The 22878-nt window shown below is 36.1% G+C and overlaps 1 protein-coding gene across 1 annotated transcript; it reads right to left on the minus strand.

The window, feature by feature from the left end:
• Nucleotides 1-21582: 21582 nt before the first annotated feature.
• Nucleotides 21583-22603, minus strand: LOC121733688 (homeobox protein SIX6-like). The gene has a single exon (XM_042124023.1). It carries the CDS (start codon nucleotides 22580-22582, stop codon nucleotides 21767-21769), a length of 816 nt encoding a protein of 271 aa, XP_041979957.1. The 5' UTR covers nucleotides 22583-22603; the 3' UTR covers nucleotides 21583-21766.
• Between the last annotated feature and the right edge of the window lie 275 nt (nucleotides 22604-22878).

Here is a 22878-nt window from a genome sequence, read left to right on the forward strand (position 1 = left end):
ATTGGCATAATCAAATTTTAAAACATTTGTTATCCGTGAGTACATGAGATCCGATCGTTCGGTAATATTGCGGCCAATTAATATATCACATCCCGATAATTCATTTAAAACATACATCTCTACATCTTTTAGATACACTGAATCTAAAATTATATCAACTTTAATCATTTTGTAAACAATCTCCCTACTATCATTGGAAAAGCCTTGTAAAGTCACGGTAAAAAATATTAATATGTTGTAATGCACTTGATTTTGTTACCCTAGATCTATAAGTACGACTGTGTAAAAATCCTGCCAAACTATCGCATGATTGAAAATTGCTAGCTTCTACTGACGCGCTAATATTAGTGTCACCTATATTACCGATAATTATTGAAATAATATCATATTCCGAGAAATTAAGACGTAAGCTATCGATTTTTGCTTTTTGCCCAAAGAAAAATGCATATAAAGATTCATTTTCCATTGGTTTGCGTTCTATAATTTCTTTAAGAAGCTCAAACATGTTTCGTTTCACTTGAAAAGTTGACCTGATTTTCTCTTTCCAATCTACCCACAACCAATTTGTCCAATTGTGATTATTGCGTAATAGCGAATCATACCAGGTTTTTGACGAACCTTTCAATTTATTCAGGGCTTGATATCGAATCATAATATCACTCCAAGAAAATGTATTTGCATAAGATTCGATAATATTTAGCCAGGCAGTTACATCATCACACAAAGAATTGAATTCAGGTATCATGTTATGCAATGTAACGGAACTTGTACTCACAGTTTCGGTGCCAGTTTCACATTGTACCTTTTGTGACCGTTTTGATTTCTTATTCCTTTTCCGAGTCGGGGGCGGGGGCGTGCGTGCCTGACTTGAGCTACTAGAATATGAACTGGAGCTGGAACTCCGTCTTGAACGTGCTCGCTTCCTTTTACCCATGTTAATATTGGCACGACACTATTAACAATTCACTTCTAATTTTAAATAATTATAACCACTATAACTTCAAACACTGTTTATTTAAATAATATTCAAATAATAATTTAATACTATAATTTAAGAGAACACACAAATTTTAATCAAGGTATAACAGAGTAGCACTTTAATATTAAGCCACTAAAAATTAGAATGATAATGCCCGGCACCGGTCTATTCCCGTTATTTTATAGGGTGAATCGGTGGGGGAAGTTCCAACTTGTTTCTCGTTTACACGATTCGTCGCTAGGTGGCACCTTGAGTTGCTAACAAATATAGTTCTATTTTTAGAATAGGTAAAACATTGTCAGAGATCCGCAATCAATTCCGATGCATATAGAATAATAAAGATTGTGTAAAAGGACTCGCGGTCCATACACACTGTACTTATTGACTCACAGTCGCAGTACATGCCGGTTAATTAAATAATTGCAGTAATCACCTGCAGTTGTTTCCCCCAATCCGGCAAACATTTTATACGTGGGAGAGCCATGCTTCGGCACGAATGGGCCGGCTCGACCGAATAAATACCACGTTCTCACAGAAAACCGGCGTGAAACAGCGCTTGCGCTATGTTTCGCCGAGTGAGTGAGTTTACCGGAGGCCCAATCCCCTAACCCCTACCCTATTCCCTTCCCTACCCTCAACTATTCCCTTCCCTTCCCTTCCCTACCCTCCCCTATTACCCTATTCCCTCTTAAAAGGCCGGCAACGCACTTGCAGCTCTTCTGATGCTGCGAGTGTCCATGGGCGACGGAAGTTGCTTTCCATCAGGTGACCCGTTTGCTCGTTTGCCCCCTTATTTCATTAAAAAAAAAACATATAGTTCTATAATTCTATTTATAGAACAAATAAAGCATACATAATATTATAGATTGTGTAATATAAAGACTCGTAGTCCCAACACATTGTACGTTTATTAACTCGCGGTGGCAGTACAAGCCGGTTAGTATTGAATATAATTGGCTCGTCTAGGCCTCGGTAGTGCCTGCCGTTTATTTAAGTATATAATAGTACTTACATGTATTTTCTTGTTACACGATAAAATAACATTGACTTTAGTTACAACACTGACTCAATCATCTTAATAATAATAACCAGCTGCGCTTTGGCATGGTTACTAAGTATGCGTGTTCGCGTTGCCTCGCGTTAACAAAGAATGAGGCACGTCGGAACGCCGTGTGATCGAGCGAGCGAGCGTGTAATTTTTCAACTTACCTACATAAGTCTTTAAAAAAACGCGATTTGCCTAGCAGATATACAAAGTACTACGTTTGGTTAATTATATATCGAAGAATGAAGCGAAGAAATATACTTAATGCTATATTGGTTAAAATCGCTTCGAAAAGTAGCCATTATTTGTAGTAGAAAAAAGTATTTATATAAAAAAAATGACATATAAGTCATTTACTTTTTTTTTAATAATAAAAGGTTAACGTGGGATATCTATAAGAGATGGACATATTATACCATCGCGAAGTTTTCTGTGGACCTTTTCATTGTGTACACTGTACAATACTTAGTATATTATTTTGATAAATCTCGTAGGGTTCAGCCTGCGTTTGCAATGTAAGCGGAAAAAAAGGAAAATTATTTACGACATCAGATTAGAAACCTCAAAAATAACAGCATTTCTCTACTATTTCATGATTGTTATTATACTTTAAACCTTCCTCTATTTAAAAAACCACATCAAAATCCGTTTCCTCTATTTAAAAAAACCGCATCAAAATAGTTTTAACGATGGGAACAAATGGACATGAGGTCAGAAAAAGCGACTTTGTTTTAAACTATGTAGTGATGATCTAAATGTATACGTATTTTGGAAACGGCTACATTCCTGTTATTAACTTAAATATCACGCATAGGCCACGGTTAATGTGTGAAATTAAATGGTAGCAAATAGCAATAAATTATTCAGTCGCAAATTAATTTGGCCGAGTTTTTTGTTTGCATTTCGTTGAAAAGAAATTAAAACAGGGTATAAAGTACCTTTAAAAAATGGTAATAATATGGGACATGTCCCACATCAAAACACGATTGACATCTAAAAATTAAGCAGTCAATTTTTGACGTAAAACAAAACGAATGTATCTCGTCCGATATCAACTTACAGCTCAAGACAGACGTAACCAGAAAATAATGCGTCGTGAAAAAAGGCGCCAGTGTTAAAGAGACAGACATCAAGAATATAAACAGTTTAACATCTTAATCGTTACACATCTCCTTTGTCGACTAATAAAAACAAAAACTAACACGACTGACAGGCTAAAAAGAGCGGGAAAAAAAGTTGTAAGCTGTCAAAAGGATTTGACAGCGACGCGACGCGCGCCGTATCGACCAGTGTAGGCCTAAAGATAGAATGGTTATATTTTGACTGTTGGTAAAACATTAAAGTATAAATATCGCATTCATCTTGTTGAATCTGCTATTTGAGTGAATAAATTGATGAAACCGTTTAATTTACAGTTAAAGACTTGACAACTTGGCCTATACTGCAGAAGTTAAACGTTGCAGTCAACGATATTGACTATGGTACGAGTTGGCCTTAAATGGTTTCATTCAATGAATTCGCTAGTAATTTTTTCAAATAGCAGATTCAACCAGATGACTGCGATATATATGTATATTATTCTATATTATCTATAAGCATTTTAGTCTGTTTGCACACTGCAAACAGACTAAAATACTTATAGATGTTCAATGTGTTTTTCAGTTGTTGAAACGTAACATGCATACTGTGAAGTTTGTGAATATTCTGCTTGAAGGATCATGAATAAACAACGCTTTGATTAATGTATGCACAATCCTTTTGAATGAAAAATGTCTCCTTTTATTTTTTTATAGTAAGTAGTAGAGTTATAATATACAAAAGCCACTCTTTACTCTGTTTTATATCAATTTGATCTAAATATTATTATAAACGAATCTCATTATGTGATGTTAAAATACTACTGATTTAATCCATCAATCCCCAAGCGGCAGCCGGCTATAAGGCCGCCGCATAACAATAATTGAAAATCTATTGTGTCTGCGATATCCACGATGGAGGTGTTAAGAGTCCGGGTTCCGTCACAATCATTTCATACCAAAAAATATGAACGAATACAATTTAGTATGTAAATATTTTGCAGTGAATCTTTGTACAGGAACCTAGGTAATTACTATCTTAAGCTGAATAATAACTCAAATATTATGGTAAATATTCTCGTATGGTAAATGATCTTGGTATTACGTTTGTATAAGAATTTTAATGGCACCCGGACTCTCTCTTTAAGTGTAAGGTAGGTACGTATGAACTGCACAGCGAGAGAACTTATTAAAGCACACTTTTAAGTTTCTATTTGTTTATTTATATGAATATAAATAAACAAATAGAAACTTGAAAGTGTGGATCTAAAGATCAATATAATAAAAAACAGACTACATATTATATAAGTATGAAAACAATAACCTCTATGATTGACAATTAGCAAGATCAATAATTACAGTAAATTACACCTATCAGTCGATAATTACAGTGATACGAGTATTGATATTATACATCCGACAGTTATACAATAATTCCTCACACAATATGTAATAATGGATAATAAGGATGATCTAAGCAAACGTACATAATAAAGTTATTACAATTTGTTAGGGTTACGCGAATGCAGTACTTTTTTTTCATTCTTTAGGTATTTATTTAAAGGGATTTTTGTACCAAAAAAGACGGTGTCAATCATCGTACTTTATAAGTAACTTACAAAATTTTAAAATAATAAAGCATTCTAGGTGAAATACTTACGGAATTTATCGTGATAAACTTTGCTTGTTTTGCCGCTAGAAAGTAGCCGAAACATCGAAAATAAGAAAGTGCTCCGCGACAAAATCCGTAAATGATTAAATGAGTTATTTATTATCACAAAATATCGCAAATAACGATTTAAACATACACATTTTAATTAAATTGTGTCGTTCCAATGGAGTTCATTGGGAGTTGTGGCTATTAAAATTTGCAATTCTACGACTTCAGTGTAAATCTAACTATTTAAAATTTATCGCACAACAGAATTATTGTCCAAAAGCAATCAGGCTAACGTCTTAGCTAATTTTACTTTTGGTCACCGTCATATCTCCTATGTCAACACCTATAGCCGTCGGTATTACCTTTTCGTGTCATCTGCTTGTTTCATCTCTGCCCATTCTACCTGTGCTCGAAATGATAATGATGAAGATGATGATGATGATGTTACATGTGTATCGTGCGTAAACGCATCTAATCACCTTGTAATAGATACGATGCGATCGCATTTCAATAATTTATTCTACTTCATTACTCTACATACTTGTTGTGGCCATTTTAGAATAATTTATTTCCGCTAAGATTGTGTGTTATCACTTATCGGAATCACGAATAATTGAATAAGAATAAGAATAAGAATACTTTTATTTCCAGCATCACACGAAACATCATAATAATTGGGTCAAAGTATTGTTGATTTATATTGATATAGCAGCTGGAGCCAGCAGTGGATTCCTGCGATCCTTCAGCTTGTATCAGTAAATCATTTAGTCCAGTGCCGAATTTATATTTTTTATGAGAGTATGCCACTTTATTTCCGCCACCCCATGTACGTAGTCTGTGGGCCTTTTATGGACGCTGCCGCCCCCTACGACGCTGCCGCCCCTAGGCCGTGGCCTATAACGGCCTATTTATAAATCCGCGACTGATTTAGTCCAGTCCAGCCTCTAGTATTCATTGTTTACTGTGCTGATTCTGCGCCGGAAACCAGTGATGCTAAATAAGCCCTAAATAAAAAAGTGACATCACTGCAAAAAGCACCTACAGTATATAATTCTAATAATAAGTTCCTGCTTATTAAGACAGGTTCCTTAACAGTTCAGAAGATATAACTAACAATCTGAATTCCAAACGAAAAACACAGATCAGGCAGACAGGTTTCTTTTCTAAAGTTTGAAGCGCTAAGTATAGTTTTCCACTTATCAATTCTTATTAATCGGACGTATTTTCAATTGCAATCACAAGTTTTAAATAGCAGTTGTTTCAGTGCATTAAATAGATCGATTATAAAATATTTAATCAGTTATACAACAAGATAATACCTGTGCCAAAAACTTTAACGCTGATCGAGCTGATCAATGAAGTATTTCAAAAATGCTTTTGTTGTATACGGGGCATTCGCATAGATTGTTTTAAATGGCATGGTGTATCCTTATCTTTGAAATCTAACCACATTCGTAAGCTTTAATTAAGTTAATCAGCAAAAAGTCCTTCGCCACGGTCGCCACGATAATTAATCAGAAACAGGACATGAATTTTAACATGTTGATAAGTTAAATGTATTACATTGAATTCCTTTAAGTTTTTCCATTTTTCTGTAAGTAAAAACCTTTTTTCACCATTTTTCATCATTTTTCAGTTTTTTTCTGTTTTTCTTCTATTTTGTAGGAATTTTTTGCTTTACGCATATTTTTAAAATCCACTTTAAACAAAAAAGTTTTCCGAGTTCTAGCTTGCTAGAAAAGCCTGCTAGAAAGACCTAAAGTACCTGTGGCACATTAACCTAACTATACTATTAACTTATGCACTATTATAGTAGATACTCACTCGACGTTTATTAGGCTTTCGATGTAGAGTCTTTTAACTTATAAGTATTGGTTGTGTGGAATAATTGTAAGTTTTAGTATTATAAGTACAAATATACACAAAAACGTATCTTATCCATGTTCTAGCATTTGATTGCTCAATAAACACAGAGACAAGTTTTCCGCATGAGTGACAGTTCTGTTTGGCAACTTCAAGTTATCTGGAATCACACTAATGTGTGCGTGCGATAAATCGCTATGGTATAAAATATATCGTTTACTGTATATTACTTAAATTATGCTACTGGTATAGCCATACAGGTTAGAGCAAATCAAATGCAAATCTAAGTAGGATCTAAAAACGTTAAGATGAGTAATTACTACCATAGCCGTCGTCGCCATGTACGTACTACTGTTAGATCTATGCAAATGAGATCATTAACTGTTTTTACTTATTGAAATGAAGGCATTTAAATACTTTTAAGCCGGTGTTTCATCATTTTCCAGAACATTTGAAACAAATTGTACAGAGCGATAGCCCTTTAAATATAACTTAATAGTTATATTTAAAGGGCTACTACATTAATTAAACCAAATACAATCTGTAGTAATTTACTATACCTGGTATTCCGCTAGAACACCATACCTACTTCTTAGGTATAAAAAGTAGCCCATGTGTTAACTGTTAATCTAAGTACAATCCAAAAGATCAAAATCCGTCGAGTAGTTTTTGCGTAAATCTCACAAAGTTTCATCTTTATGTTATGAGTTATGAGATTAGTGCATTACGATTTGAGCTTGGGCCTTGGACACTTCCTTTTTTTATAACTACAGGTTTTGTCTTTTTTTAGGCAAAAGATGTACTATGGTGCGGTCCTAAATAACGTTAAAAACATGTAGGTTTATAACCAGTACATAGATCAACGAATTCTAAAACCTAAAAAAATATAATCACGAACAATGGACAGCAATTTTTAAAATTGACCACTTTGAGGGTTATTACGTTGCCACTGTATTCACCGAATGTTCGACCATTTTTACATTCGCTATTTTGTACCATCGAGGAAATTAATTCCTAGGCAGTTGACGGACCTTCGTCATTTGGTCTGCTTATGTGAATTCAATGCCAGCTGTGATCTGTCGGCTAAGTTTGACGTAACGCGACCAAACTACGTAGGTCTCCCATCTGCCTAGGAATCAACTTCTCTGGTAGTACTGTGTGAAAAAGTTTTACAGTAATAACTAATAATATACACTTTTCATGCACTTTTAATTAACAATTATGTTAATTAATAAAAGTGGAAAAAGTGCATGAAAAGTATATACCTATTATTATTTATTACTGTAAAACATGAATTTCCACCAAGAAGTTACGGTACATTCAATATTATCATATATGAAAAAGTTTTAACCAATGAAACAAAATAAAATGTTTATGAATATAATTTTATTAACAATTTCCTTAGTGACTGTAAGACAATATTTACAATGATATATTATACATTTTTACAACGCACGAGCCTATTTATACAATACTAAGTAATATTATGAACAGGATAAATTAAAATTTGAGCACAGACGTAGCCAAACGTTCCACCCGTTTTCATCCCCTTTTCACCACTTTTACCCCGACAAAAATACGAGGATAAAATTTGTAAAATGTTGTAAAGAGATTTTCAAATATTTTTTTCTAAAATTGGTGAATATGGCTACGTCTTTGATCGTACCATTGTAGTTTAGAAATGCTGTTATATTATCTGTCAATTTAATGTTAGCAAAATAGTCGTCGTTAAAAATTGCTTCGTTATTAGCTATTGAATTTTTGTATTAGAGGTATATTGTAGTGTCTTAAAAATTATTATAGTAATGTACCATAATTTTTATTTCCAAAGCAAAAGACGAGGGCCAAATTTCGTACAAATACATAACTTTTTAATGTTAAGTTTTGTCACTAGTTTCGTGGTTTGGAGTTTGGACCATCTAAGGTACAAATGATTAATTTATAAGAATTCAAACCACTTCAAAGTGAAACACTACATTAAATATTTTATAGGTTTGATCATAGGTAAGTGACCAATGGTTATTATACCCCATCATTAAATTAAAGTTAAGTAACTCTTGTCTCGGACTACGGCCGTAAGAAAATCGGAGCCTTTATTATTTAAACGTCGGTTGAGGCAAATTAAAACGTTTAAAACATAGGAACTTTTTACGTGAGTCAAAAATAGTAATTAATAATTATTAATAAACAATATTGTTTTTAAGTAAAAGTACTATTAATGAGTTTTATTAAATTCCAGATAAAAAAACTTTGTCTTTCTATTGGCGGTTAATGCACGATGAGGTTACAGACAGACGAACAGACACTTTTTGCTTTTATAATATAATATGCTCTCGATAGGTAGCTAGTATATAAGTAAGTAGGTTTGCCTATCACTGCCTTTACGCCTATTTTTCATTTTTTCCGACGGCTCTATACTAATAGCTATTATACAATTCAGTATTTTGCAAGAAAATATTCAGAAAATAGGCTCTCTACAATATTTTTAAAATTGTCTATCCATACTAATATTATAAATGCGAAAGTTTGTCTATCTGTCTGTCTGTCTGTTACCTCTTCACGCTCAAACCGCTGAACCGAATTTGCTGAAAATTGAAATTTGGCATGGAGATACTTTGAGTCTCGGGAAAGAAAATAGTATACTTTTTATCCCGGAAAATGTACGGTCCCCGCGCGATACACGAGTTTTGGCGCAACGGAGTCGCGGGCGTCATCTAGTTCTATATAAAACAGAGGTTCCCAAACTTATTTTGTCCACTTACGAAAAATACAAATTAACCCCCCCCCCAAAGCATCTACATTTGGGGGGCGTTATCGCCCACTTTGGGAAAGGCTGATATAAAACATACTATAAAATCCTTAGAGCATATAAACACAAAAAGCGAGGCAAATTAAATTTAGGATTGTTTTAGGCCTAAAATTAGCTTGTATTGAATTTATGGCGCCAATTTCGTCTATGAAAAAGTTGTATTAAATAAGTAAGTTAATATTGTAAAGTCTCTAACCGCTCTACATATTACACTCCATTCACATAAATCTGCTGAAAACCGAAACTGAATACCTACTGAACTCTTTTAATAACCTAAGCTGATATCTACTGAACTCTTTTTAGTAACAGTTTAAATATATTATTTTAAGAAGGCAGGTCGCTGTAGCCCTGACGTCACTGCGACCCATGAGGACCTATTTTGACTCCTTCGCACTAGAGTATCATTTCCAACCCAATACTGCTCATAATATACCATATTAATTCTTGCAGGCGCGGTCCGAAGGGGGGGGGGGGAGTCACAGAGTGAAAAATCTCAAAATCTTGCCAAATAATAAATAAAATCTAGCTATAACCACCACTACGTCCGACCTTAGACAACTGTCAACCCAGAACCGTCCTTCGGAGCAGATACCGCCGTACGAGTCAGAGACATTAAGTTATGATTGACCTTCAATATAATTAAGAGTTTGACAGATAATGTATGGGGCTTATGTCAAAATTTGGAATTAATTACATTTAAGTAATTAATGTTCTACTCTGAGTGCGGCAGATAGTCTCCTAAGTACTAAGCAATAATTAATTTAGTATTCCAAATCATTATGATTAGCGATAATTAGTTATTTTCCACTAACACTGTATTCTGAGATGTTCTTATTTTAAAATCAACAATAGATAATAAAATTATTGTCACTTGTTCTTTATTTGAAAACACGAATCTTTTTTTCTGCGACAAGGACAAAGTTGCGCACGATTGACTAGTCTGTCGACGAATTAGGCCGTTTATATACATATTTATTATATACAATCTGCACTCTATAATTAATTAAAATGCTAACTAATAGTCAAGCATTTAAATATTACACGAATGAAAATTCTTGACGCTTCATTTTCAATTTAAATTAATTGAGAGTTGAAATATTCTGCAGTAATCTAGGCGTTGAAGGCGTTATTATAATAATTACAGATTTATTATAATTGCAAAATATAAGTAAATATTCAGAATATACATTTGTGAAAAAGAAAATAATATTTAAGTAGCTTTTCTTTACACCTACTACTACTAAGTAGTCCCAAAAAAGGGACTATTTTATGACAGAATAGGGGTGTAGACAGTAAACGAAATATTTAACACAAATTATTGTTATTTTGATAGTTTGTATTATAGAATTACCGAAAATGACATATTTTTACCCATTAGACATAATATTTTTTATCTTATTTAATAAAAACTGTTTGTCATAGCAACGCCATGATGAACTTTAGCGTTTTGACGGGAAATTTTGAAACGTTTGGAGTATGGGCACATTTGGGCTATCGGTGGCCACTGATAAAATGAGTGTCAAATGAAAGTACTGCAGATATTTAGAAACAACATTTGCTTTGGACGTTTTTTCTTTAGTTTTTTTTATTTTAGAAAATAATTTAATGCGACATAATGTGATGGCATAGAACAATATTGCTTAATAATTAGTTATGAATTATGATTTATATTTACCTAAATGTTAATGCATCATTCTAAACTTCCAAATCAATCTTTATTCAATACGATAAAACTAGTTTGTGCTGCAGCGCACAAGTTATGTAGTCTGTAGTCTGGGCCCGTAGCACGAAACGGTTTTGAGACTCAAACAATCGGACGAGAATGCCACGTCCTGCTCTAATAAACGTCATTTCACGTTTGTTAGAGTAGGACGCAACATTCTCGTATACGATTGTTTGACTCTCAAAACCGTTTCGTGGTACGGGCCCTGGTATCTCGGTTGGGTTAGGTTAGGTTTAGGTTGCGATACGTCCCGTACTGAGGGAATGGGTGGACAGGGACAGCGGTGCGTTGACGTACCGCCTCACACAGTTGCTGACCGGGCATGGCTGTTTCGGTCATTACCTGTGCGACATGGCCAGATGCGACCAAAACACTGCTTGTCATCATTGCAATGACGACCGGGACACGGCGCAGCACACGTTGCTCTTCAGTCCCGCTTGGAGCAGTCAAAGAGCGGCCCTACAGACCACTATCGAACCCGACATCACGCTGCCGGCCATCGTTCGTGCGATGCTGGACAGCCAACACTTTTGGAGGGCAGTTGAGACATTCGCTGAAGCGGTGATGTCGTCGAAGGAGGAGGCGGAGCGCAGGCGAGAGGCGGAGGCGCTTGATCCTCGGAGAAGGCCGAGACAGATACGAAGGGACAAGGTCACGACATCCCGCCATAGCGGGGAGCTCGGGGCGTCGGCATGGGGCTGCCGTCGCCCATGACATCGAGTCCCGGGTAGGCCACGATTAGGTGTGGAATGTGGTGTTTCCACGAGTGAAGCCCAAAGAGGCAGAGGTGGTGGGGCTGCGGTCGTGTATCACGCGTTTCCCGTAGTCCCACCTTCAGGAGCAGGAACACCGTTGGGGTTTTAGTGGGTAGTCCCGGGTGCGGATATTACGTCCGCCCCGGGGAGTCCCACATACCTCGGTGGTCCTCCCCAGGCCCCGGGGATGCGTAAATGCATTCCCCCAACGATAAAAAAAAGGTTAGGTTTAGGTTAGGTTAGGTTACCAGCAGGGGAATTAAGTGCTATCATTGAACACGAGTAAGTACTAATAAACACTGGTCCTCCTTATAAAAAAACCTTTCATTTTACTTTCCCGCTTTTTCTTTAAACATAAGCTAAGATACTTATTAAATTATGCATATTATATGATCTTGAACAAAAAAAAAAGTATTTTATCCACTTTTAAAGTATATTTCGGCGATGAGATTTCTATACTGTAATTGTGGAACTCCTTAGTATAAATATAATATGTTAGAATTGTTCCCCCGCCGTGGCCGCGGATAGCCCACGCTCCATACAAATTTGGCCATACATTTATATTTGAATAAGAGTGTATTTATTTTTATATATATTTTTAGGTGTAACAAATGTACATCTGTAAATTATATATATTTTGTAAAAAATAGGATCCTTAAATCGAAATATTAAATCCTTTCTATCTCTGTTAGCTACCACTTTCGAGAATTTTCGCAGCGAAAATTGTTGTTCGTCTTATCAAAATGAAGCTGCTCACGAAAAATTAGCTTAATAGTAATCAAATGAAAAAAATGTTCTAGGGAACCTGTACTAAGTACAACTCAAACCAAGTGTTGACCAAGTAAGAAGTATCATTTTCATTTGGGTCAAAGTACTTACAAGCTATTTATTTATACAGTAGCATGTTTATTTACTGTTTAATTATACTGTGACGTGTAAGCACTAGCTTTGAACTTCGGCATACGTTGTTTGTTGTTGTTTTTCATAACAAATACACATTCATGAATGAATTGATAGCAAATTATTGAATAATGAATATGTAGTTTATCACAATATTATGTTAGTTTTTTGTTAATGAACAGTTATTTTCTCAAGTGCTATAGCTTGTTGATCATTGTTTAAACTGGAACATGTCGTGTCAGCAAGTTTTTTTACTAAATATTATTTACATTATAAATATTCATCATTAATATCATAGTAAATTTTCTCCATATTGTAACTATTGTACGTTATAATTTATAAAATCATCTTAACCTTTGTTTTATTTATACTCAGGTGTAACTCTATCCGTTACTTAGTTGCTCTGAATTTAGTTAGCAAACGAAGGCAAATTTTAAAAAGATGTTGCATACAAAATACGAAAAAATTAAGAAAATTTAAATTTTTCATACTTTATTGAATTATTAACTGTTTAAAAAAAGTTGTTGTGACAGTAAGATCCTTTTATTTACTACCTGTAAACAAACATAATATATCAAACGCGTTTATATATTTTCTTTTACAAAAATGGTTTCAGTTAAGTTTTAAATTGCAAATATTTTGAAAGTTGGCGTACCTAAGTATGACGTATTTCTAACATTAAAATCTTCACTTTAAAAAAATTAACACCATCTAGGTCAATTTAAACCTCAAAAATTAAAATTATTATTAAACGACTTCAAAATGCGGGTAAAAGGTATCAAACAGACTTTTTGTATAATCAGAGATCAACAATAGATATATCTTCTATTTTAATTAATAATTTAAACATAGAAATAAGTTTTAGTCGTAAAGAATTAGCGACTATTAGAAGCTATAAGAATTCAATTTTCTAAAACTCTATAAAGGTTTTGTTTTTGTTTGATTCCCACTACATATTAATGTAACACGCGGCTAAGGATGAAATATTATTTAATGATGGCCATAACAATAAAACGTTACGATTAGCAAAAAACATAATGGCGAATCGGCGCAGACACGTAGAGGAGAAAAAGGTAGAAATACATAATACCGAACTCTAGTTTACTTTAAAGTTTTTACTGGCTAGTCTATGCTCTAGTGTAGATGTCTAACGGCCTAAGAGATATTTAATTATTACTTTACTTTAATTTAGTGTAAAATGGACTTTGTGTCAAAATCTTCCTTTAATAAAAATTAGACAACAGTTAAAAAAGGGAGTTAATCAGCCCCGGATCTTCAATTTTTTTCAGGCGGGGCAACTGAAAAATGCCACCCCCCACGGGCGTATATACAGTGTGTAACAAAAATAAGTGATAATACTTTAGGGTGTGTACGTGTTCCTTGTAGAGAGTTCACTGTGAAAGCAGCAGCGCTGAAAGACGAAATTTTTTTTCCACTTTTGTATGGGCAAGGGCCCGAGGGCCCGAGCGTCACGAGTTTCCCCATACAAAAGTGAAAAAAAATTTTGGTCTTTCAGCGCTGCTACTTTCACAGTGAACTCTCTACAAGGAAAACACGTACACACCCTAAAGTATTATCACTTATTTTTGTTACACCCTGTATAGCTTTGATAGGGGGGGGGGGGGGGGGGTCCCTAACGTAAAAAAGCGACCATATATAACAATTTTTTTTATATTGTAAATAGAAAAAAAATACAATATGTACCTCGCCGATGATATAATTTCAGCGATCAATATTATGTAGGATATATCTTATATCTTTAAACGAGCAATTCTTGTATATATATATATATATATATATAATTGGAATTGGAATCTCGGAATCGGCTCCAACGATTTTCATGAAATTTAGTATATAGGGGGTTTCGGGGGCGATAAATCGATCTAGCTAGGAATCATTTTTAGAAAATGTCATTTTTCGTGTTTTATCGAATACCGAGCAAAGCTCGGTCAAATAGCTAGTAATATAATTAACAGGGTAGGGTTTAAAAGCGTGCGAGAGCCGGGCGCGTATTTTGAACTATGCCTACGCGCCTCGCGAATAATAAACGTCTCACTCCGCAGTCCGCGCCCAGGGTATCGGTCAAGTTGATATTGCCATGAAATTGCTGTACTTGTGCTATTATATATTTTATTACGTGGTCAATGATGAGTTGTCCATTGGTCCGTGAAGTATGAATTTGGCCGCCCCTGAATTTGCTGCCCGGGGCACAGACCCCGGCTTGCCCCCCCCTAGATCCGGGGCTAGAGTTAATAAAATAGAAAATGTACCTATAGGCTCTGTAATGCTCACAGGGTTTTTTTAATGTTTCAGTTGATTGAAAAAATGATTCGTCGTCTTGATTTATAATAAGTTAAGTATTCCAGCCCTAGTAGACAAGTGGCAAGCGTTTATCGTAAACGCTTGTATGCGATTTGACATAAGTCATCGCTTCGCTAGCAAATACTAATGTCAAATCCCATACATTTTGTGGCGTTGGCGTTGGCGTTTACGATAATCGTTTGCCGCTTGTCTAGGCCCTCAGTTGAGCTAACGTTGTTTTGGTTATGCAAAAGAGATTTTTGACGACCTATCATACACAAAATTTCATCAAAATGTGACGGAATTCGACAACAGACACTGTGACACGGGAATTTTATAATCTAACTTGATGTTCCGCGCGGCTTCTCCCGCGTAAATTAGGAATTTCACGGAAACCGTACATTTTCCGCAAAAATAGCCTATTTCCCTTCACGTGTGTGCTAAATAACACAAAAATAGTTCCAGTAGTTTTTAAGATAATACGCAATTTCAACTAATTTCCCCCGTTTTTTCCACATTTTCCTCTATTTCTTTCCTATTAGTTTTAGCGTGATAAAATATAACCTATAGCCTTTCTAGATAAATGGACTATCTAACACTGAAAGAATTTTTCAAATCGAACCAGTAGTTCCTGAGATTAGCTCGTTCAAACAAACAAACAAAAATAAACTCTTCCGCTTTATAATATTATATAATATAAATTAAATTTATCGCGCGGGAACCGTACATTTTTCAGGGATAAAAAGTATCCTTAAATGGGCGTTTGGGTGTGAAAAGGTAACAGATAGACAGACAGACAGACACACTTTTGCATTTATAATATTAGTATGGATATGGTTAAATTATATTACAAGTATTTTAAAACAAAACAGAATGTTGTGTTATACAGTCATACTAATCACGTCCCCAATTTTACTACACAATTCCCAACAACACGAAAACAAATGGCCGGTGATAAATTGCGAAACAATTACTTATTAAATACCAATAATACGTAATGACCTGGGCGAAAGCCCCGCAAAAACGGCAGGCAAAGGGCAAAGCCCTAGTAGCGGAGCGCGGCGTCGCGGCCCTCCGCTCGCGACTCATTGAGAATCAACAACGTATCACCTGAGCTACTTCACACATTAAAAGTTGGTTTTATTTGGATTAAACACTTTAGAATGTAAGTTAGACGTCAATATCTAACTAATAGAGATGGTTCAGAGAAGCGTAATCAAATTATAGGTAGGCTCGACTTGTGTATCTAACATCCGTGACCAAACCTAAAATTTTAGGCTGCAACTGCTTTGGGATTGTTTTGTGCTATTTTGACATGGATGTAGAGTGCGTAACGTTTTCCTATATTCAGATTTTTTGTAGAATATTTATACCTACTATTTGAGCACACAAAGAAGAAAAATGTAGAGTTCTGGACCTAACTCTTCTAACTCAACTTCTTGTTTATTCGGAACTTAATCTAGTTTCCTCTTTTAACATTTTTAACGTAACAAATATCATTTTTTTTTCTTTTTTTGGTTTTCCCAAATAGGATACTGAACAACATTGAAAATCAGTGGGCTCAAATTAGTTGTAGTGAAATTTAACAAAAGCAAAAAATGTTTATCTAAGCGACTCCTATAATTATATCTACTATCTCTCCTTTTTAATTATTTTTACACTTTTTTCACTCTATCTGTCATCATAGCAACAGTATACAGTATTCCAGTTGTGTACGTCACAGGAGATAGTCTATCAATTAATATTTTTTATGAGAATTCCATGTATGTTCAAAGGTTAGTTTTGTTTTTTGTGGAGTTTTTACCAAGAAGCGCAACTAAGTCTCAAAACTTGTTTATGATCATGGACCTAAACTTTACATATCGCTTGAGAATTTTTCGTAAATTGAAGCCTTAGGTTTTTGAGTGAAAGTTAGAGAAACTTAGAAATAAACTTTATATTCGATCTCTTTACAGGTTTCAATCATTACAGTTTATAAAATTAAAATGTTTCGATTATTTCTAAGGCCGAACCAAGTAGATAGGTGTCCTCACCTATCTATACTTGGTTCGGCCTACAGATTTCAACAAATAATATTGTGTTTTTATTTTCAATTTATCCAGACCTATACTTAAAGGTTTTAATAGCCCCACATTCAACACGTCTGAAGTTACGTGAGCTACAATCAATAATTGTTTTGATATCAATTATTAAAAAGTATTAAGTGTGCTCGATAAAGTATGTGGATCCATAGTCCATATCTACTAATACTTAATATAAATGCGAGATTAAGTCTGTCCGTTACCTCTTCAATTGTGAAAATGTCGAATAATTGAATAAAATCATACAGCGCTTATCTGGCATATACTCGTATAGGCACTTTGCAGGGTCCCAGGAAATGCCATGAAATTGTTTTGATTGCCAAAAATGTATGTTTCCTGCCTGTTTTACTGATTTCAACGCAACAAAGTTGCTCGCAATAATTAATAGCTTGTTATTTAATAATAATTGCCGAATACAAGCGATAATATTTCAATGTTTAGTTTTAACACTTTAGCACACGCCACGAAACGCCCGGCGGGTTTGCTCGCGTGGAATCACAATACCTAATTAAAATGTATAATGAGTACATATGACACAAATATTATTTTTAAAGATATAGATAGGTACCTATCCATTTTTTTCATAAAGGCATTTCTGATGATTTTTAAGCGCACGCTTTTTTCAGGCTACAATTTCTTTAGTTCTTTTAATAATTTAACAAACATATCTAGGTATAGTATGTGTGTAAAAAAGTAATATTGATCCTAAGAATCAAGATTGGTTTGGCCTACTAGTAGGCCTATTAGTCACCTAGCTTACAACCAGTTCTAGGTTAGCTAGGCTAGAGTCTAGACTAAGCTTATAACCGTCACAACTCCATTTTAATTCTACTTTTTATCATTGTTACCTATTTTTAACTATACAACTTTTAGACAAGATAGATTAGTTGTTAAAATAAATTTGAGTTTAAGTCCGGCCGCACATTGTCCGAAATTTCTGATCAGAAACAGTTTAACGTCCGCGCTGTCTCTTACATTTTGTACTGAGCCGAGTGAGCTCGAACTCGCCGGAAGGATATTTCGGATAGTGCGCGGGGTGGCGGTCCGGCGAAATTCAACTGTTTCTGATCAGAATTCGGACAATGTGCGGCCGGGCTTAAATTGCCAATCCATACTTATATCTTCTCCATAAATATTAATTTCTCGTGTCACAATGTTAGTTATCGTACTCCTCCTCTTTACTGATTTTTACCAAATTTTATTTGCATGTTCTGATATCGTATAGTAGGTCTGCAAAATCAGCTACTGGGTACTTTTTATATTGATAAGTGCATTTGTTGAATAAATAATAGTAAATTATTACAACTCGAGACTGACGGCGATCATTGTTTGCGCGACGGGATAGCAATGGACGTTGCCATGGTAGCATACTTATATAGTCACTTCAATATTACAGACGAAATACTTTATATGGCAAAGCAAAGTTTGCCGGGACAGCTAGTTAATACTATAATATGGTTGTGTTATGTTTTTAAAACTGGGAATAAAGTTTTATTTATTTATAAATACGAATGTGTCACGGATAACTGTCTGTTACCTCTTCACGCCCAAACCGCTGAACTGATTTTGTTGAAATTTCGCATGGACTCAAAGAGTCCCGGGAAAGGACATAGGATACTTTTTATCCTGGAAAATGTGCGGTTACCACGCAATAATCGAAATTACGGGTGTCATCTAGATATAATATAGGTATCAAAATATATCGATTGTCGTATGTTCACGGCACACCTACGTCGTATATCATACAATAGTCATATCTACATTATACACCCACCTACAGACGTGGGTGTATGACGACATGACTGGTATATTATTACACAATGCACAATATGTTGTAGGCAGAAGTTACACTATCTTATATATAAAAATAAGTCGGGTTTTCCTTCCTGACGCTATAACTCCAGAACGCACGAACCGATTTCCATGGTTTGCATTCGTTGGAAAGGTCTCAGACTCCGTGAGGTCTATAGCAAAAAAAAATCAGGAAAAACTTCAAGAGAAAAGCAGGAAAACAGGGAAAATCATTTTATGGCAAAACAACGTTTGCCGGGACAGCTAGTTAGGTATAAATAGACAATGGCCGATGTAAGACAGAATCAAAGTAAGTCATTTTAAAAAGAAAAGCGACAATTACCTATATACTACTAAGTACTGGATGACGTACGGAATTCAGCTGTGCCAAAAATCCCGAGATACTTTTTCATCCCGGGATGAAAAGTATCCTATGCATTTTCCCGAGACTCAAAATCTCCATATCTTTGAGCAAAATCGGTTCAGTGGTTTGGGCGTGAAGAGGTAACCGACAGACACGTTTTCGCATTTATATTTTTAGTATAGATAGGAACTCTACAAAAAAGCAAAAGTCTTTTATACTTAATTATAAAAAATAAAAAAAAAATTATAATAATATGTTACCCCAAATTTCACCTACCTAATAATTTGGCTGCGCAAAAAAGCGACGAAAACTATGTTTTCACCAATCTACCGAAACTGAACTTATTATTTCCTTGTTAACAGTTAAATAACAAGTATTAACTTAACCTCTATAACGAATATAATCAGCAGCTGTTAATCAATCAATTTCAATGAAATTGCAATTGTAACTTGTTCGTGTGGCGATTATAAAGAATAATACCGGAGTAATAAAACAATTATAACTTAATCTCATTGTTTTTGTACTCGTAACAATTAAAATTTTAGTAAGCAAGTTAAATTTAAAAACCATTTTAACTCTCCAACGCAAAAAAGGGGTTTGAAACTTGACGCGCCTGTTTAGGGTATTTTAGGTCGCAACCCCTTTTCAATAAAAGTGTTTAAATATCTATAAAGACATTAATCACTTATGTTAAGTTTTAAGAATGAAAATACTTTCATTCTTTACTTATTACTCTAGATTCTAGAACATTAGTTAATGTTATAGAAAACAGTGTAATAACGGCTTTCTATAAGACTAAGACCCAAGTTGTCGCAAATGAATTTAATCGTTGAATACAAATATTATCTATCTTAGGAAATCTAAGTTATAAATTATAACACTAGTGTAATGCCAACAAAACTGTTTCTTTATTTTGAAGGTAACGTATGAGGCAAACATTCAACATAAATAGTAAAAAATGTTACACTTGCGGAAATGCCTATGTCTGGATCATAACAGATATCAATAGAATATGAACAATCATCAAGGTCTGCTTTACTTTATTAATAGCTTATTGTTAATTGTAAATTAAATACTAAGTGACGTAGACGTTGTGCTGGGTGACCAATAGAAGCCATTAAATAAGAATGCAATGTACTTGTAAGATGTAACGAACAAACAGACACTTCAAAATACTAGTATCGACACAATATTTACTGCATTATACCTATGATACTAAATAATATAGATTTCCGGGATAAAAAGTATCCTATTATCTTTTTCCGGTACTAAAACTACCTCCAGTCCAAATTTCATTAAAATCTGTTCAGCGGTTTTGATGAAATATACATTTAAAACTTTTAAATTATACGAATCTGATTTTTTATTTAATTGCCTAGAAAGCAAATACGAAAAGAACACAGCAAAAATATACACAAACGGATTTTTGTGTTAAAATATTTACCAAAATAGAACTCATAGTTTGTTATTAACTATAGATTTACTATTGTAAAAATGTTGCCCATTTATGTCGTAATATCTAGCTATATTTTTAATTCTGAGAATTAAAAATTAAAATCATGAATTGTGTGGGTCACTATATCAATGGGGGGAGGGAGGTTAACCCTCGGTCGATCGAGAAGGGGTCATCTTTTCTAACCAGTATGATTTTTTTAAAATATCTGTTTTAAATACACAACAAAATATAAAATAGCTAATTTAGGTTTCCCGTATTTGTACAATTAAAATACTTTGGATAATAACCACTGATCAAAAATGTTATGTTGTTATTTATGGTAAAATATTGTTTGTTGGGACCTCAAATAACACATAAATAAGGTTACTTCTGTGGTAAAATATTCTTAATGATGTTTCATTTAGGCCTAGATTCAAACCTATGTAACACGTAATATAACAGCACTTCTTACTTCTAATTTGAATTAAATAAATCACATTTTAACAGTCCAAGGACAAAGCGGTCAGGTACTAACCTATAATTTTATTAATTTAAATATGTTCTATATAAAATAATTATTTATACATCTTACTCTATATATTACAGCTAGTATTTGATATGATAAATAAATTCTTTATAATTAGGAAACTGGCAGCATAACGAATTTTGATAAATGCTTTTTGAAAGACGATATCTAATAAACGTCACCTAATAATGCCTAATATAAACGGATATCAAATAAATAATTCTAAACTGACCGCGCACGACGCACGCCACCAGGTCTAAAGTAACCCTGTCGTCTCGAAAGTAACACTAGCCCCAAGCGACTCCAGACTAATACTGTGGTACGTACCTGCTCGATACTCCCGAAGCACTCACTCAATACGCTATCGCGACCAACAACACATACAGACTAACTATGAGAGATATTGCAACCTCACTGGCTCTCGGCCGTGTTTATCACGTATTTACACTGACGGTCCGCTACTCCTCGTCCACGTTGATCTCGGAGTCGGCGGAGTCCTCGTCGTAGGTGGAGGAGGACGCGAACCCTCGGCCTAGCACGGCCGACCGATTCTTGGCGGCTGCCGCCCGGTCTCGCTGCCGACGATTTTTGAACCAATTTCCTACTTGCGTTGGCGTCAAACCCGTCGCCGCCGCTAGCTCCCGTTTCTTCGTCGGGTTCGGGTAGGGGTCCTGGAGGTACCACTCCCTCAGAAGTGATCTCGTTCGCTCCTTGAAGCAGTGCGTCTTCTGCTCGCCGTCCCAGATAGTCCTCGGCAGTGGAAACTTCTTCCGTACTCTATATTTGTCGACGGGGCCGAGCGGGCGCCCACGCAGGCGCTCGGCCTCCTGGTAGTGTGCTTCCAGCCATAGAGCTTGTAATTTCGCGTGGCTGGACCGCTGAAACCGGTGTCGTTCGAGGATCGAGTAGAGCTCCCGGTGCCTTCCCGCGTGAAACGCGACCACGGCCCTCGCTCTTAGGACCGCCTCACACCTCTCCAGCTCGGCGACGTTGGGATGGGCCACCGGCAGGGACCAGAGGAACCTGGCCAGTCTTTCGACATCTCCGCTCTCCTCCAGGGTCTCGCAGACCGTCGCCACCTGCGAGGCGCTGAACGACAGGGTTGGGAGCGGCAGCAGCGGCGTCGGCGCCGCCAGCTCCAGCGAGTTGATGGTGAGAGGCGCGGGCGGGTCGCACGCGGGCTCGGCGGCACGGTCGTGCGCGGGCCCGCGATGCGCCTCCAGTATGCGCGCGTGGAGCGCCGCCGTCGTGGACTCGTCCCAGGAGCCGCGCATCGGTGCGAGTGTGCGCGGAGTCGCGCGGCTTGTGAGCCGGCGGCGAGCGCGCGTGGCGGGCGGGGCGGCCGGGTGCGGAGCGATTGGCTATCGGTTACGGAGCGGGCGGCGCGCGGGCCAATCGCGCGCGGCGCCGCTCGGGGGCCGGATAGCTTTCAACCGCGCCGCGGCGCGTATCCGGCGGGCGCGTTTAACGAGGGCGGCGGGGCGCGGCCCCCCCGCGCCGCCATGATCCGTCACGCACACCTCCCCCGCCGCCCCCACCCGGGCCGCCCACCGCGCCGCGCCCGACCGCG

This window comes from Aricia agestis, chromosome 14 (assembly GCF_905147365.1).
Source record: "Aricia agestis chromosome 14, ilAriAges1.1, whole genome shotgun sequence".
NCBI lineage: Eukaryota > Metazoa > Arthropoda > Insecta > Lepidoptera > Lycaenidae > Aricia > Aricia agestis.

What these genes read in the sequence shown, in the direction of transcription:
- LOC121733688 (XM_042124023.1), bottom strand. Translation starts at nt 22,582, where the DNA reads ATGCGCGGCTCCTGGGACGAGTCCACGACGGCGGCGCTCCACGCGCGC.